At 43.1% G+C, this 18820-nt stretch overlaps 1 protein-coding gene across 2 annotated transcripts in view; it reads right to left on the bottom strand.

Moving 5' to 3' along the window:
• The window catches only part of abtb2b (ankyrin repeat and BTB (POZ) domain containing 2b), a 143873-nt gene that overhangs the window by 100835 nt on the left and 24218 nt on the right, over positions 1 to 18820 (bottom strand). The window contains exon 1 of one of the 2 annotated variants that reach the window (XM_055934961.1): positions 16283 to 16691. The exons of the other annotated variant lie outside the window; for it this stretch is intronic. Within the exon in view, the coding sequence (XP_055790936.1) occupies positions 16283 to 16382 (100 nt within the window). The 5' untranslated portion in view covers positions 16383 to 16691. Of the gene's footprint in view, positions 1 to 16282; positions 16692 to 18820 lie in introns of those variants that run through there. 2 annotated transcript variants of the gene reach the window in all.

The following is an 18820-nucleotide window of genomic DNA, read 5'->3' as shown; positions in this document are numbered from 1 at the left end:
ATGAATAGTATAGGAGATTGTGTGTGCTCTATTCATTCTCCCTGACAGAAATGTAGTGTGTAGAATAAATGACTATCTGAACATTCTGTAAATGTCCATTCTCCTAAATTTCCATTGCCCCAGGTGTACATTATCAAGTCAAACCAATGAACCAATGATCTTTTGTACAGATAATTATAAGTAAGTTGTGACGCTCGACTGCTGCATGGCTCTTTTAACATGCCAGTGAAAAGGTCGAAAGCTGCAATAAATGTTATAATACCTGATAAATACTGCACAGTACAGCAGAGTAATTCAAAGCCATTAGAAAAGACTGCAAACAGCAAGTTGGATGCTTTGACCTCCTGAGGGTAAGTGTTCTTGTTTCAAAAACACACTATACCATCTTAAAGGGATAGTTTACACAGAATACAAACTGACATGATTTTCCACTAACTTGGCGGTAGTTGTTTCAAGTTTTGGAATATTTAGTTGTTTTCTTTTGACAACTAATAGCCATATTTTGTTACTTTTAGCGTTCTCAGTAACACTTAACATGAAACTGTTTAAAACTGTAAACACGTTTGGAGCAACATTTTATTCGCATGTTGATACATAATACTTTGGTAATTGCATTTTAATTGCATGGCAATGAGATGAGAGTTTTAGTAAGTACTGTAAACAAGACAAATTTGTCAATGTTGCTTATTCCGCTTATGTCACAACTTTATTACTATGCAATTTCTGAAGTCCTGTGTAACAACGTTGCTATTGTAATTATCACAGTTACTAAACGAGTATCAAGAACTGGATGTCAAGTGACACTGTATTACCACATGTCTCACTCATTATGAAAATATATGTGTTAGTCATTTTGAAGCTACAAAAGTGGTCTACGTCTATGTCCCTCGTGTATTTAATTCCACACTACATAAAGATTGACGTCTAAGACCCCTCCAAACCATGTGCTTATGATCATATATTTAGACTAATTCAACTAAATGTTGTCGTTTTTGGGTCTTCAAATATTTGGCAGCGGTCAAATGAATATTTTTGTTTTGTTTTCAAATAACTTGCGTATATTCAAATACCTTTGGTTTTCTGAGAGTTATTCTAAATTTGTTTTTCCAGAAACCTGTATTTGAATATCAAAGAAAATATCATTTTTGTTGAAACTAGATATAAACTTTATTTGACTACTTTGAGTATTTGAAAAGTTGGTATTGTCAAATAAACTACAAAATAAAACTATTGTCTGCCTAGGTCTGGTATGTGTTGACTTGGTGTGTGTGTGTGTGTGTGTGTGTGTGTGTGTGTGTGTGTGTGTGTGTGTGTGTGTGTGTGTGTGTGTGTGTGTGTGTGTGTGTGTGTGTGTGTGTGTGTGTGTGTGTGTGTGTGTGTGTGTGTGTGTTCTTCACTACAAGCAGTGAAGAAGACATCCTCAACCATGAGGATATGGCTTGACTGTTTGTCTCTAATAACTTGGCACTCACTCACTGTCTGACATAGATACACATCGACACTACGATAACACATGCATAGACAGACAGACCACACACACACACAGCAATTGTTCTCAGGGGCAGATGCTCTATGGGAGGGATGGGCAACTTTGATAGGGGTAGGGACCACAAGAAATCTCAACTCATCATGAGGGGTGGCAGTGGCACGCGGGCCTGCGTACCCACATCCATACACACAGTCAAAGCCAACCCAAGCCTTTGAGGCCCGGAGCAAAACATTTCTTAACAGCAGAGAACTTTGCTTTTGTTTTAGAGTTTCCTGGAATTATACACATTTTGAAATGAGCCGTTTTACAGCCAATTTCCTGCAAAAACACAACTAAGCAATTTGTGCAGGTTGCAACTCTGCTCCTTCTGTGTCTGTGTGTCCGTGTGTGTGCGTGTTGTTTTGGCAGTAGCTAAATGGGTTTTAAGGTTTCCAAATGCTAGGTTTGGCTGGCACCTAGCCGAACTGAAAGAGTGTACTCCCATACTCCCTTAAAAGACATTCGATTGAAACATTTTTGAGAAAAGCGGCAATAATACTGTTTGCCCATCTTGAGACGCTGTAGCCACTATACACTTCCTCAAAAGAGTCTGGAGTAATCTAAGATAACTCAATAAATCTGTCATTCATTTTGACAATTTGCAGAGAAGATCTTGGTAGCGCAATTTCACATCTCACTAAGATGTTTGGCGCAGTATTCCTCAGGTGAAAGAAAGTGCATGAAAGTGAGTAGTCTATAATCGAATGACAACAAACACTTCATTGAAGAATCCCCACTATTGACCAATCACCGACGAAGGAACGTAGTTTTCAATTCCCTCAAGAAAATATTTCGTGGCATGGACAGCCGAAGAAAAAAAAACTAGCCGAAGACCAAAACGAACAAAAAGTCAATGTCCTCTTAATATATGCACAAACTGTTCCGGATGGGAACTAGGCTATTTACGATCCGCTGGTCTTGAAGCCTCCAGTCGTAGTGTGCATTCCCTCCACCCCTCCATCGCCCCAAACACACCCCTAAACCGTTACAAGGCTGCTGAAAGGATCCTTCTGTAGGCTACTTCACTAGGAAAAGTTTCCCCCTGGTAAACCAGGCCACTAAATGCGTCACAGACAAAGCGAGACTTGTTGGGCCACTCAGTTAACGGTCAAAAGGCATGGCAACCCCTCCACCACCACTACTTCCTCTTCAGTGACCTCTCTCTTTCTGTTTGTGGCGGGGCTTATAATATACATTTAACTATTGCACCCTATTCCCTATGTAGTGCAATACTTTTCACCAGGTCCCATAGGGCTCCAATCAAAATGTGTGCACTATATAGGTACAGTAATAGGGTCTAATTTGGGACACAACCTATATTTATCAAGTGTGAAGCTGCCTTTGAGGCTCATTTTAAAGCACCATAACAGAAGGATATAGCATAAGCAGTAGGGCTTTAATACTTACACAGATGTGCATCGACCGTAAACTGTGTTGCCCAACATAAAACAACGCGAGCAAAAATGAAAACATATGTTGAAAACGTATGTTACATGCTTCTGTTATGGTGCTTTAAAATCTACCACATGCAGTATGTGTGCATCATATATATCACCCTATTCCCTTTGGGCCCTGGTCAAAAGTAGTGCACTAATATATATAATTTTTTTATTTTACCTTTATTTAACTAAGCAAGTCAGTTAAGAACAAATTCTTATTTACAATTGCGGCCTACCCCGGCCAAACCCTAACCCGGACGACGCTGGGCCAATTGTGCACCACCCTGTGGGACTCCCAATCACAGTTGGTTGTGATACAGCCTGGAATCGAACCAGGGTCTGTAGTGAAGCCTCTAGCACTGAGATGCAGTGCCTTAGACCACTGCGCCAACTCGGGAGCCCCATATAGGGGATAGGTTGCCATTTGGGACAGACACGTACTGTACATGGTACTGTGAAACAGCCAGTGTGGAACGTACATGGTGAATAAAGACCTGCAACTGTTCCACTTGGACATGCTTCCTATACAGGCTTTATGAGTACAAACACTTACTTTTAGTAAGGTGTTACAGGAGAAGGCCTGTTTGTCACATTTGTAGGTCAGGGGCGCAACTTTTATTTGAAATGTGTGGGGGGGGGGCAACATTATGGTTGGGCGGTATCCAGATTCCCATGCCGTGCCTGCGCCATCAAGGGATTTACGGTATTACTTGTAGTGCACACAAGAGGCAGCATATATTTTTTCAAACGTGAAAAAAAAATCAAAAATCATCACTAACAAGTACTATGGAATTCTCGTAGCGGATGAAAGGTAAATGCTAACGAGCGCATGCAAACATTTACAACTAGGAAAGACGACCCGGAAGCCAGCTGCACCAATGTGTCAGAGCAAACACTGTTCAACTGAAAACCGAGGTCAGCCTGAAGGCGCATGGCCTGCCACAAGGAGTCGCTAGAGCGCGATGAGCCAAGTAAAGCCTCCCCGGCCAAACCCTCCCCTAACGCGGACGACGCTGGGCCAATTGTGCGCCACCCTATGGGACTCCCGGTCACGGTCAGTAATGACACAACCTGGGATCAAACCCCAGGCTGTAGTGACGCCGCAACACTGCGATGCAGTGCCTTAGACTGCTGCGCCAGTTGGGAGGCCAAAACCGACATTATCTTAATCGAGGAGGAGATTGTCTCTGCTGCTGTTTTTATTTTATTTTATTTATTTTATTTTACCGTTATTTTACCAGGTAAGTTGACTGAGAACACGTTCTCATTTGCAGCAACGACCTGGGGAATAGTTACAGGGGAGAGGAGGGGGATGAATGAGCCAATTGTAAACTGGGGATTATTAGGTGACCATGATGGTTTGAGGGACAGATTTGGAATTTAGCCAGGACACCGGGGTTAACACCCCTAATCTTACGATAAGTGCCATGGGATCTTTAATTACCAAGAAGCTTGATCCTGCAAGCTAACATTCACCACTTAGCTAACATTAACCACTTAGCTAACATTAACCACTTAGCTAACATTAACCACTTAGCTAACATTAGCAAGTTCACAAAACCCAGCTGGAGAGAATTGATTTGGCACATCCTAGATAGTTAACTTAATAGTTCTAAGATATATAGCTGGCAAATATTAGTAGTGAATTTCATACAAGCGTAACTTAAGTTGCGCTGCAGAGATGACTCACCTTACGAAGCTCTGATTTTGCTCGTTGTGCTTCTTTGTAAACAAACACACGTGACTGGCTCAAACTGCTGTTTTGGGAAACTAGTATTAGTAAGCCTCATAATGAAAAATTATCTAACGGGCGAAATTATGAATGCGATATGCTTTATTTATTACCTAGTGCACAAGTTGACTGCAGGTATTTATGTGAAAAGTACTAATATTCAAAGTCCAAAAAACGTACCAGAATGTGAACAAAATGCTAACAAGTACTAAGGAATCCTTACGAAAATGCTAACTAAATGGTAACGAGCGCATTGCGAACATTTTGTACAGTTTCTGACCTAAACCATACAAGTATAAAAATAACTAAAAAATGATACTCAGTTTGCTGCACACCCAAAATGAATAATAGCTAGCAAGGATCTTGGTACAGAAGGCGATTCTTTGCTGTTACCAAGCAAAATGCTTGATTTTGGAAGAAGCTAACCACTTAGCTTCTTCCTGCTAGATCGTAAACTAGCTACTAAATCAGCAAACCAAACGCACAACTGCAGAGGAATTAACAGATTTTAGACAGTTAACTTAATAGTTATAAGATCTCTAGCTGGCAAACATTTAGTTGTGAATTCCATACTGTAATTAGATCACCTGACGCATGCTGCATCCCAGTAATTGGCTAACAAGGCTCCGGTCTCTCATCGTTGTGTGCTTGTAAACAAACACCACATGTGACTGGGGACTACCGTAAGATACATAATAAATGGGACAGGTGAAATGAAGAACGAAATGTTCTTTATCTCCAATAATATTGCACAAGTTGACTACAGATATTTACTTAAAAAGGAGCAATAACATTTTTACAAAAATTAAGCAGTATTGGCGATATTCAAAAACCATCCTGTGGCTTTTTCCAAATACCCCGGTATTCCACACTCTTATTGCATATGGCGTCTACGAATAAAATGTTTTTCTTTAATATGATGATATAGCAATAGACAAAATTGAAGAGGACAACATTTTTATTTTTAAATGTGTTTGAGGGGACATGTCCCCCCCCCCCAGTCCCTATTGGAAGTTACGCCCATGCTTAGTGATGCTTAGTGATAGGAGCAGAAAGTAAAGTTGTGTTTCAGAGGCTGTGACAGAGTGGAGGGCTACACACTTTTTAGGAACTGCTTTGTTTAACTACTGTCTGAGTGACTTCCTCTGCTGTCTCCCCCCTCTTCTACCACACACACACACACACACACATATTCCCGAGTCGAGTTTCACCATCCCCAAAGTCCCTAGTTAACCCCGATGCACATTCTGCACGTGACAGAAATAGTGCAACATTTTTAATTCAATTACCGTAATAAAACAATAGTCTTTATTCATCCGTCTCGGGATGATGATGTCAGATTCACCGTGCGTCATCCTCTTCGTTCACTCAATGGTCATCTCTTTCTATATGAGACTAAAGGAAACTTGGCCTGCTCCATTGGCATTGGCTCTCTTTCTAACTGGCCCACACAACACACACACACACACAGACGGAGAGAGGAATGGGGGAGACAGAGAGGGATACAGCAGATGTGCAAGAAAAGGAGGAACACACAAGGCCACAAACGCATGCCAATAGGCCTACTAAGACACTTGCACAAACACACACACAGTCACATGGGAATTCTGAAGAAGACACAGGGAAAACACGGACTGACAAATTTAGAGACACTTGGGGATCTGTCTCTCTTTCACTCTCTCACACACACAAGTGCCTTGTCCTTATCACCAAAGCCTGAAGTGTGTGTAGTCAAGCAACACGTGTGACAACCGACAACCCCAGCCACCCCTCTACACACACACACACACACACACACAAACCAATGTTTTGGCAAGAAAATGAGACTAATCGGGGCTCAGTGAAGTATTCACAAGATGCAGGGGGGGACTGTTGGTGGCCAATGGCCACGCTAGCTGTCGATATTCCTGTCCCCAAACTATTAACAACTAAAACACTCATTATACACATCTAAATGTGGAATAGGAACCAGGCTAAGGACATCTCTGACCTGAATGAAGGATGTGACTGATCGATGCAACAAATGCTTTTGATTTATATGGATGTAGCGCACAGGTGTAACAAAATATCCAGCATTATTAAATTGGTCAATTTGAGCTTTTTTTTTTTTAAATTAAAGCAATAAGCCACGCGAGTCCGAGCTATATCAAGCCTTCATGCTTAATTAACTGCAATTCCGCATGCAAGCCTGGACTAGCAGTTTCATTGACTAGGGGACAACCCTGTACTGTCCTGTCCTCTGTCCATTGTATGCGGATGAGGCTGGGCTGGCGTTTCAAGTGACAACACATTGGCATGTGGGAAAAAAACGACTGACAAACAAAAGCTAACACACACACGCCCCATGAAAACCCAATGTGCTGACGAGATCAAAAAATGCAACCATAGTCATTCCACCCTAACAAAGTCTATAGCGCTACATGTGCGTTCCATATGCCCTGGGATCCAAAACGTTTCACTCTAACCACTGGGGAAATCCAGCTATATGTGCTGCCCCGTGGTGCTAGACTAGCTCGGTACGCTGTGGTTATTTCTGTCCCTCGAACCAGACAACCACCACAAAGAAGGTGCTGTTTTGACGTAGACAAGGGTCATGTTCAATGGGATTCAAACAGATGAAAATGGACTGAAAACAGGGAGGGACTACCTGTACTTCTCCAAAATGAAACTATATATTTTTTTTTTTGCAAAACATTGAAATGTTTTCTGTTGCGTGCCCTGATGACCACGGCCCTTGCGATTCAGCAATCGGCGTGTTACTGGTTAGAAAGACAGGAATCGACATAATAGAAGCAAGGAAGAAAGACATGGGCCGATGGAAATAAAAAGGAGGAAAGGGCGTGGGGTTTTATGGGAGAAAAATATGAGACAGGATAGGAAGAGAAGAGAAGAGACTCCTCGAGGTAGAGGTTGAAGAGAGAAGAGGGTGTGCTGAAAATAGGGATGAACACACGCCTGTTGTCAGATCTGGCATGGAGGAATGGAGGTTAGGAGGATGAAAGGTGTTTCGGAGGCAGAACGAGAAAGCGACAGAGAGGAGAGAGGAGAGAGGAGAGAGGAGAGAGGAGAGAGAGAGAGAGAGAGAGAGAGAGAGAGAGAGAGATGCTAAATCCAGGTCAGCGACCTAATTTACCACACTTACACAGACAGACACTTTCAAACATGCCCCAGACAGAGAGATAGAAAGAGAAGAGGAAAAGCAGAGGAATTCAGAGAGAAGCAGACCTCCATGCCCTACATACGGTAATGATAGTCAGGACATATTTTCACGATTTCACTCATCTCAAAATCAATAACTCATACCACGTGCTTGTCCTCATTCAGTAGTTTTTACCTGATAAAGTAGAATACATACAAGTTATACATACAAGTTACATACAAGTTACTCCCTACACATGTCACACTTGTGTTCAGATTACTTGTCCAGTATCTTGCTCCACTGAACAGAACATATAAACACAACATGTAAAGGGTTGGTACCATGTTTCATGAGCTGAAATAAGAGATCCCAGAAATGTTCCATACGCACAAAAAGATTATTTCTCTGTGAGTGAACATTTCTCCTTTGCCAAGACAAACCTGACAGGTGTGGCATATCAAGAAGCTAATTAAACATCATGATCATTACACAAGTGCACCTTGTGCTGGGGGCAATAAAAGGCCACTAAAATGTGCAGTTTTGTCACATAACACAATGCCACCGATGTCTTAAGCTTTGAGGGAGCGTGCAAATTGGCATGCTGTTTGCAGGAATGTCCACCAGAGCTGTTGCCAGATAATGTTAATTTCTCTACCATAAGCTGCCTCCAACATCGTTTTTGACAATTTGGCAGTACGTCCAACCAGCCTCACAAGCGCAGACCATGCGTATGGCGTCGTGTGGACGAGCGGTTTGCTGATGTCCACGTTGTGAACAGAGTGCCCCGTGGTGGCAGTAGGGTTATGGTATGGGCAGGAATACGCTACAAACAACCAACACAATTGCATTTTATCGACGGCAATTTTAACGCACAAAAATACAGTGACGAGATCCTGAGGCCCATTGTGAGGCCTATTTTTTTAACGTCTCTGTTGACCATCAGATGCATATCTGTATTTCTGGTCATGTTAAAATCGATAGATTAGGGCCTAATGAATTTATTTTAATTGAATGATTTCCGCACAACTGTAACTCAGTAAAATCAATTAAATTCTTGCATGTTTCGTTTATATTTTTGTTCAGTAGAAATTAGTAGCTTATAAAACTGCACAAGCACCAACATCTATCAAGCGGTCACTCAAGACTGGAATTGATTAGCTTGTTCTACTGTAATCAATAGTGCGTGCAAATGAATCGCTCACATCGATATTTTATTGAAATCAATAGAGCTGGAATAATAACAGTGGCGACATGTACCATTTGCGCTCTTCTAACAGACAAACCTCAATGAATTTGGGATTACTACATTTATATCTGTAGATAGATGACAACCTGTCCGAGTCATTTGTGACCGACAGCCTTGATTCGGTCTTATGTAGCAAAATTTGAAATAGTGTTGTTTGTTTTTTTTACCTTGGATGAAAGCAGAGACACATAGCTACAAAAGGGTATATCATACACTGCATTTGAGGGAACAATGGGAAAGTAATTCTGCTTTGAAAGTTGATCAACTTGTAACCTCACTTTTGAGAAAATGGCCTTTAAATATTTTGGTACCTACTGGAGAGCTTCTTTGTCTACACCCATTCAGCATTGTTCACACACACTTTAGCCCCAACCATCTCTTTAAGGGTTGATCCGAGTGTGCTGTCCTAACAACAACAGTCATGCACCCACGCTAACTGGCTAAAGTTGGCTAGCTTGCTAGCTACTTCCCGACACAAATGAGAGCTCACTCAAACAGCTCACTCCGACCATTTTACTCGCCCTAGCAGAGCTGGTTAGGCTGTTTTTATGTTATCCAGAGCGTTGGTGACTGCAACTGTGCTGCTGGCAACAATTTACGTTTTTTTTGTCAACGTTTACTGACACCGGCCATATTCAACAGGTGTTGAGCGTTCGTAAATTTGTCAGTTATTCAGTTCAGTTATTCTGCAGAGTGAATTTACTAGCTACGTCTATTGACAGTTGTCGCAGTGACATTCTATTGAAATGGTTACTTGCATAGTGGAGTATTTAGTTAAGAAATAATCTTAACAAACATAATCCCAACTCATGTCTTTACTACCCTGCATGAAGCTGCAGGTAGCTAACCAACCAGTTGCAATGTTAGCTAGCATTAGGTAAAGCAAATGGCACTGAGATACAAATAATGACATACACGTAATGTTAGCTAGCGAGCCAGCCAGCTAATGTTAGCTAGCTAGCTAACAGTACACTTTATCTTGAAATGAAAACTATTTTCTGTTAAAATTATAAATGTGTAATATCGGAAAATGTAGCTAGCTAGTCTATCTTAACCGTATACATCATGGATGGACCATTCTCCCTGTCACGGATGCCATGGTTGTCCTTAGTTTGAAGATGTAATCCGGAGACATGTGTTTTCTCCATCTCCTTAACTATCATACTCTAATTCCACTGATTTCAAAAGTCGGTCCTCCATAAAGTGGAGAGCAACACTTATGCAGTTCTACTACGCGATACTATAAAAAAGACAGGATTACCTACACATACTGACCAGCTCAAATCGTCAGAAGCTTGCTATATGACAGACCAATCCAAACTCATCTCTCGGCATCTCTCATCTCTCGGCCCACTCATTATCTCAGCCAATCATGGCTAGCGGGAAGGTTGTTGACTTTTTCTGTGGCTTAACCAAATAGGCTCGTAATTAAACCATTTTATTCGTATTTACAGATGGCATACAAGTCTGTTATTAAGGCACATCAAAGTTTACATGTTCCAGAAGGCATTTCTGCCCAAAAATGCATTTTGAAAAAAAAATGAAAAAGAAAGTTTACGTTCAAATGGCTCTCGTGAAGTAGTGACCTGCAACATATGCCTAGTTTACTGAAACGAGTCACATTTAGCAACTTTTTTTCCCCGGTAGATGGCCAACACGGAAAAGAAAACACAACTTTTTTGACTGGATCATTTCAACAAATCACCACCTCACATCTGTTTCTAAATAGTGACAGGGGTTGGCTTTCATTTGAATGGTAGCTTAACCCTAAAATCCACTAATTCATACGAGGACTGCCCAATTTTTTTCTAGCCACCATGGTCTGAAAAAGACCGATGTGCTCTAAGACCCAATACAGACTGGCAAGTATGACAAAAACACGAGTACTAAACCAAAGATATTGATTTGGTTTAAGCAATCGATTTTGTGAGCTTGTGATGACTATGTACTTTAATACTAACATCTTATGTATTTCCTGTAATTCATGTGTGGTGAAAACATTAGTCTGTGTAATGTATTAACACGTTATGTTCACCACAGGGGAATTAGCATAATATAACATCATTAAATATGTCACAGCTGTTCCCATAGACTTCCAGTCATTGCGCTAACGCTAGTTTAGCAACTTCATTGAAACTGCACAGAGATACATACAAATGGTATCCATGGGCTTGAATATCCCTTTAAAAGCTTGTCTCGGCGGAAATCCTATTTTTTGGAGTGACACTAAATGGCTGCAGGTAGGTGTGTGTGTGTGTGTGTGTGTGTGTGTGTGTGTGTGTGTGTGTGTGTGTGTGTGTGTGTGTGTGTGTGTGTGTGTGTGTGTGTGTGTGTGTGCGTGTGTGCGTGTGTGCGTGTGTGCGTGTGTGCGTGTGTGCGTGTGTGCGTGTGTGTGTGTGTGTGTGTGTGTGTGTGTGTGTGTGTGTGTGTGTGTGTGTGGCCGGCACACGTTTGACAGGGATCACGTGGGGGCAGAGTCTAAATCCATCAAGGCCAAACTCTGTTATTCAGATTTTCCTGCCAATAGACTAATGTCCTGCCGAGAACTTGCTTACTTGTACTCTTTGCACATGCGCAGTCTCACACAAAAAAAACGTACACACTCCAGCAACACTATGCCTTGTACACTCGCATGTATTCCCGTCATGGAGGAAAGAACGCTGGCTTTTTCTGATGCTGTTTGTTCAGGGGGATGCTATTTGCTCACTCCTCCCTAGGTCTCCAATTATAACCATTCAAGTCACTAACTTTTCATGTGGCCCTTTAGTAAATTTAACGTGACAAAATGACTCATATTCTCATCGTTCTGTGGTATTCTGAGAGCAGTGTGAATAGCTAACAGAGAGGCTACAAATGAGTGTGTATTTGCTTTTCCAGCGTGTGTGTGCATGTGTTAGCATTTCCAGTGTAGTATGTCTAGGCTCGGGCATTGAGCTCCACACACGTCTGCTCTGACCAGACAAAGAGGTCACTGATACTAATCACAAAAGCCCACTCATTCTGACCATTTACAAAAAAAGACTTGAGGCTTGAAAGAAGAGAAAGAAACACATCACTCTCCCCATCCAAAAGAAAGCAGGGTGCTGTTTGGTTTTCTCCAGCACCGGTTGGTGAGAAAAATTGTAGTCTGTCATTACACACCCACAAATAAATACACCCAGGCTAGCATGCACGAGCACACACACACACACACACACAAGCACACAAGAATACACACACACACACACACACAAAATAATACACACTGTGTGTGCACACACACACACACACACACACACACACACACACACACACACACACACACACACACACACACATACAAGAATACACACAGTATTCAAAAAAGCATTGTGGTTGTTGCTTGCTCCACATCCCAGTCAGTGAAGGCTACCTAATAGACATGGTTGAAGTAGCGGGTGGGGTGATTGTGATCCCTCTCTCCTGCCAAACCTCTCGTTCTACTATCTCTCCATCCATCCCTGTGTCCCCGCTCTGTCCGAACAGACTCTGAGATTTCATCAGAGAGCACAGCGAGGAGCAATTAGTGTAAATCCCCTAGACACGCAGATCTGTTTCCACTTATACAGCACACTCCCCTCTCGCTCGCCCCTCCTCTCTCCCTCTCACTTATACAGCACACTCCCCTCTCGCTCGCCCATCCTCGCTCCCTCTCACTTATACAGCACACTCCCCTCTCGCTCGCCCCTCCTCTCTCCCTCTCACTTATACAGCACACTCCCCTCTCGCTCGCCCCTCCTCTCTCCCTCTCACTTATACAGCACACTCCCCTCTCGCTCGCCCCTCCTCTCTCGCTCTCACTTATACAGCACACTCCCCTCTCGCTCGCCCCTCCTCTCTCCCTCTCACTTATACAGCACACTCCCCTCTCGCTCGCCCCTCCTCTCTCGCTCTCACTTATACAGCACACTCCCCTCTCGCTCGCCCCTCCTCTCTCCCTCTCACTTATACAGCACACTCTTTTCTCCCTCTCTCATACAGCACACTGTCCTCACTCTTTCTTTTACAGCACATTACCTTCCATCACCCTCTCCCTTCCCCTTTCACTCTCTCGCTATAAGCCTCGCTTATTGAACTATTAAAAAAAGGGTAAATAGTGCAAATAAATAGTTGAAAAATTGTAATTCCCTTATACGGCACACAGCTCTCTCTACATTCAATTCAATTCAAGGGCTTTATTGGCATATGTTAACATTGCCAAAGCAAGTGAAGTAGATAACATACAAAAGTGGAGAAAAAAAATAATAATATATATATATATTTCACCTTTATTTAACCAGGTAGACTAGTTGAGAACAAGTTCTCATTTACAACTGCGACCTGGCCAAGATAAAGCAAAACAGTGCGACACAAACAACAACACAGAGTTACACATGGAATAATCAAACATACAGTCAATAATACAATAGAGAAAGTCTATATACAGTGTGTGCAAATGAGGTAGGATAAGGGGGGTGAGGCAATAAATAGGCCATAGTGGTGAAATTATTACAGTATGGCAAACTAAACACTGGGGTGATAGATGTGCAGAAGATGAGTGTGCAAGTAGCGGTACTGGGGTACAAAGGAGCAAAATAAATCAAATAAATAACAATATGGTGATGAGGTAGTTGGATGGGCTGTTTACAGATTGGCCGTGTACAGGTGCAGTGATCTGTGAGCTGCTCTGACAGCTGGTACTTAAATCTAGTGAGGGAGATATGAGTCTCCAGCTTCAGTGATTTTTGCAGTTGGTTCCAGTCATTGGCAGCAGAGAACTGGAAGGAAAGGCGGGCGAAGGAGGAATTGGCTTTGGGAGTGACCAGTGAAATATACCTGCTGGAGCACGTGCTGTGGGTGGGTGCTGCTATGGTGACCAGTGAGCTGAGATAAGGCGGAGCTTTACCTAGCAGAGACTTGTAGATGACCTGGAGCCAGTGGGTTTGGCAACGGATATGAAGCGAGGGCCAGCCAACGAGAGCATACAGGTCGCAGTGGTGGGTAGTATATGGGGCTTTGGTGACAAAACGGATGGCACTGTGATAGACAGCATCCAATTTGCTGAGTAAAGTGTTGGAGGCTATTTTGTCAATGACATCGCCGAAGTCATGGATTGGTAGGATAGTCAGTTTTACGAGGGTATGTTTGGCAGCATGAGTGAAGAATGTTTTGTTGCGAAATAGGAAGCCGACTCTAGATTTAATTTTGGATTGGAGATGCTTAATGTGAGTCTGGAAGGAGAGTTTACAGTCTAACCAGACACCTAGGTATTTGTAGTTGTCCACATATTCTAAGTCAGAACCGTCCAGAGTAGTGATGCTGGACAAGTGCGTAGGTGTGGGCAGCGATCGGTTCAAGAGCATGCATTTAGTTTTGCTTGCATTTAAGAGCAGTTGGAGGCCACGGAAGGAGAGTTGTATGGCATTGAAGGTCGTCTGGAAGTTAGTTAACAGTGTCCAAAGAAGGGCCAGAAGTATACAGAATGGTGTTGTCGGCGTAGAGGTGGATCAGAGAATAACCAGCAGCAAGAGCATCATTGATGTATACAGAGAAAAGAGTCGGCCTGAGGATTGAACCCTGTGGCACCCCCATAGAGACTGCCAGAGGTCCAGACAACAGGCCCTCCGATTTGACACACTGAACTCTGTCTGAGAAGTAGTTGGTGAACCAGGCGAGGCAGTCATTTGAGAAACCAAGGCTGTTGAGTCTGCCGATAAGAATGTGGTGATTGACATAGTTGAAAGCCTTGGCCAAGTCAATAAATACAGCTGCACAGTATTGTCTCTTATCGATGGCGGTTATGATGTCGTTTAGGACCTTGAGCATGGCTGAGGTGCACTAATGAACCGGCTCGGATGGTGTCCAGGGTACAGCTGGGGGAAGGTGGTGGTCTATAGCAAGCGGCAACGGTAAGAAACTTGTTTCTGGAGAGGTGGATTTTTAAAAGTAGAAGCTCAAATTGTTTGGGCACAGACCTGGATAGTAAGACAAAACTCTGCAGGCTATCCCTGCATGATACAATACAAAATTAACAGTAAACATTACACTCACAGAAGTTCCAAAATAATAAAGACTTTTCAAATGTCATATTATGTATATATACAGTGTTGTAATGATGTACAAATAGTTAAAGTACAAAAGGAAAAATAAATAAACATAAATATGAGATTTATTTACAATGTTGTTTGTTCTTCACTGGTTGTCCTGTTCTTGTAGCAACAGGTCACATATCTTGCTGCTGTAATGGCACACTGTGGTATTTCACCCAGTAGATATGGGAGTTTATCCAAATTGAGTTTGTTTTCAAATTCTTTGTGGATCTGTGTAATCTGAGGGAAATATGTGTCTCTAATATGGTCATATATTTGGCAGGAGGTTAGGAAGTGCAGCTCAGTTTCCACCTCATTTTGTGGGCAGTGTGCACATAGCCTGTCTTCTCTTGAGAGTCAGGTCTGCCTACGGCGGCCTCTCTCAATAGCAAGGCTATGCTCACTGAGTCAGTACATAGTCAAAGCTTTCCTTGAGTTTGGGTCAGTCACAGTGGTAAGGTATTCTGCTACTGTGTACTCTCAGCTTAGAGCCAAATATCATTCTAGTTTGCTCAGTTTCTTTGTTAATTCTTTCCAATGTGTCAAATAATTATCTTTTTGTTTTCTCATGATTTGACTGGGTCCAATGGTGTTGCTGTCCTGGGGCTCTGTGGGGTGTGTTTGTGTTTGTGAACGGAGCCCCAGGACCAGCTTGCTTAGGGGACTCTTCTCCAGGTTCATCTCTGTAGAGGATGGCTTTGCCTTATATAGCACACAGCCCTCCTTCCTCCTATCGCACTCTCTCCACTACTCTCCCTTTCTCCTCTTGCCCACTCTGTGGTCTGAGATGTAATAAAATATTACAGCCATGCCATCCACAAAATGGGCCTCTATTGGCAGTAGTAACTGGCTGGGGTTTGGTTTAGGCACACACACACACACTGACACGCAAACACACACTGACACACATACACAAGATCATGTCCATCAGCAATTAGAACTGTGATGGTTGGCATTCGTTGTTCATAATGCAGCAAATGGGGAAGGTCAACATGGGGTGTAAAGAAAGACTTGTATGGATATGTATTACATCAAATAAATGTGTTACTTTTGTAGAAGATCATGAAGACACGCGCGGGACACTGCCGTAAGGGTACAAATGCTCGAGTTACCTTGAATTGAATCATCTACGTCAGTCCAACTCGGGTCTGGACCTCGAGTCCAGCTACACATTGGATTGCGATTTGTTTCTGGTGGTCCGCTTGCACACATCCAGTGGCCAAGGTTTTAAATCGGTCCCTGATTAGAGGGCAATAAAACATCAACAGTGGAGCTGTGGACTCAAAGTCCAGATTTGAGTCCGCCTCATCTAGGCGGTTCCATTAGAAAGAGCTAGCAGCCTTTTAGGTGCTATCCGGTTCACATTCAAGTGTCCACCCTCCATCTAAAGCTAGTGCTAAAAAAAAGCAGAATGTGATGAGGCACTTTAAAAACAGAAATACAATTCTCGGAATTCTCCAAAAAAAGATCTCATTAAAAGGTTTCAATCCGTTACATAACGGGAAAGCTGTGTGTGCTTATAGGGGGGAAAAGCGGGGCTCTCTTAGAACAACAGTAATCATACAGGGGAGACGTGGGAAGGGGTGGATGAGGTTCCGCCTGATTTATGTAAAGAACTGAACCCGTATTTCTCTTTCGCCCCGGAAGCACAAAATGAATGGCGCGCGAGCATGACGAACAAACGGCTAAAGTTCTACAAAAAGCAGCAGGATTATGCTTTAATCCTCTCTCTGTCTTTCTTTTCCCCCCTTTTACGTCCCTCTTTCCATCCCCTCTAAGCAGTGAGGACAGAGCCCTTTTCTCTCTCTCGTGCTCCCTCTGTTTAGAACTCGCTCAAACTGCCCAACCTAGGGTTGTGTAAATCATTGTTGGCGTTCTTCCCATGCTGCCCCTGATTTCCTGTCTGGCTGGCGTTGCCATGGTGACCGGCGGCATGCGAGAGGGGGCAGGGGACAAAGAGGTCTCTGGTAGTTGTGGGTAAGGAGGGCCAAGACCGTGCCGACTGGCTCGTGACACTACCAGTTCCAAGATGACACCTAACCCTGTGACCCCTGAGAGGAAATGTATACAATTACTTACTCCATCACATCCTACAGATGGACTATGGCGTGGGCTTCATCTGGGAGTGAGGGGGCTGATGGGGAAACGGATAGAGACAAATGTGGAAAAATGTGAGTTGTGCGTTTTGTTTTTGGTGAGTATGGTCCTCCCATTGCAGGAACTGTCTCTTGGCAAGCATATACAGGCACATCTGTCTCTCTCTTCTGTCTCTCTTCTCCCTTCCTCCCTACACAGGTGTCTCGGTGGCAGCCCTGTCTCCCATCCAGCCTCTACACGGAGGTTATGGGATACCCAGTACTAAATTCTCAGTTGAACCATACCGACATCCAGGAAAAATCCAACCAGCCAGCCAGATTCTAATCCAGACCCTCTGCTTCTCACATTAGCCATTAGCATTGGATCCTGAACGTGTGTGTGCGCGTCCGTGCGTGTCTGTGTTGAACCGGTCTTAAACTGTTGCCGCAGAGAACTCTCTAGAAATGGGACACTATGCCTTCCAGTTTTCCATTCACATAAAGTAAGCAAAACAGCATGCAATTGCTATTATCTCTGTCTTGGATCTCTCTCTCTCTCTCTACTTCTCTATATTTTAAGGAGGGGGGGATGTTTCACGGGGAGTGTTGTGTTTTTAAGTAAGTGAGAATGTCTCAATAGAAAGCATCAAAAGTATTTATCTCACTGTGTCTCTGCCCAACACCCTCCGTCTTTTCTCTCTCCCCCTCTGGCCTATCGCTCACTCTCTCTCTCCCCCCTCTCTTTCCCTACCTCCCTCTCGCTCGCTCTCCCTAGTTCATTAGCGTTAGTTGTCCTGTAGTGTAAGCCGTGTTCAGAGTGAGTCATGGAGTCGTTATTTAATGGGGAGGAAGAGACTGGCGTGAGGATGAGATTAAACTAAACTGCTGGATAGCATCAGAGGAAACGAAGAGTAAGACCACGTCTGCGTCCCAAATGATCCCTCTGTCTATGGGCCCTCGTCAAACATTTTTCACTAGAGAATACGGTGCCATTTGGCACACACCCCAAATAACATCAGAGGGCAATGGGAGGGTTCAGCTAGAGAGTGGAATATGAGAGAGTTTACGAGTGAAGGTTTATTTTGTGAAGTCTACAACAACGGGCTGCTTCGACAAATAATGAACATTTTAGACAAGTAGAGGGAATAGGTTCTACACTGATAGACTGGGTTAAATAATGGTTGACTTTGTCGTTGAATCAAAATCCCCTGTTCACTGACTGCTTGTGGCTCTCAAAAAACAGTGATTACACACACACACACACACACACACACACACACACACACACACACACACACACACACACACACACACACACACACACACACACACACACACACACACACACACACACACACACACACACACACACACACACACACACACACACACGACTCCCTGAACCTTTGTACCAGCATTTCACAACTGAGATCGGACAGGAAGCGAGTATAAACAGCGATATCGACTATGTGTACATTTGTATGTGCTTCCATTTGGAAATACCGACAGTATCATTTTCAATACCGTAAAAAAATAAGATCTGTTATTTCCAGCTTAGGGCTAAGTTTGCTAACT

This window comes from Salvelinus fontinalis, chromosome 9 (assembly GCF_029448725.1).
Source record: "Salvelinus fontinalis isolate EN_2023a chromosome 9, ASM2944872v1, whole genome shotgun sequence".
Classification (NCBI taxonomy): domain Eukaryota; kingdom Metazoa; phylum Chordata; class Actinopteri; order Salmoniformes; family Salmonidae; genus Salvelinus; species Salvelinus fontinalis.
Note: the sequence above shows the minus strand (reverse complement) of the source record. Positions and strands in the feature narration are given on the sequence as shown.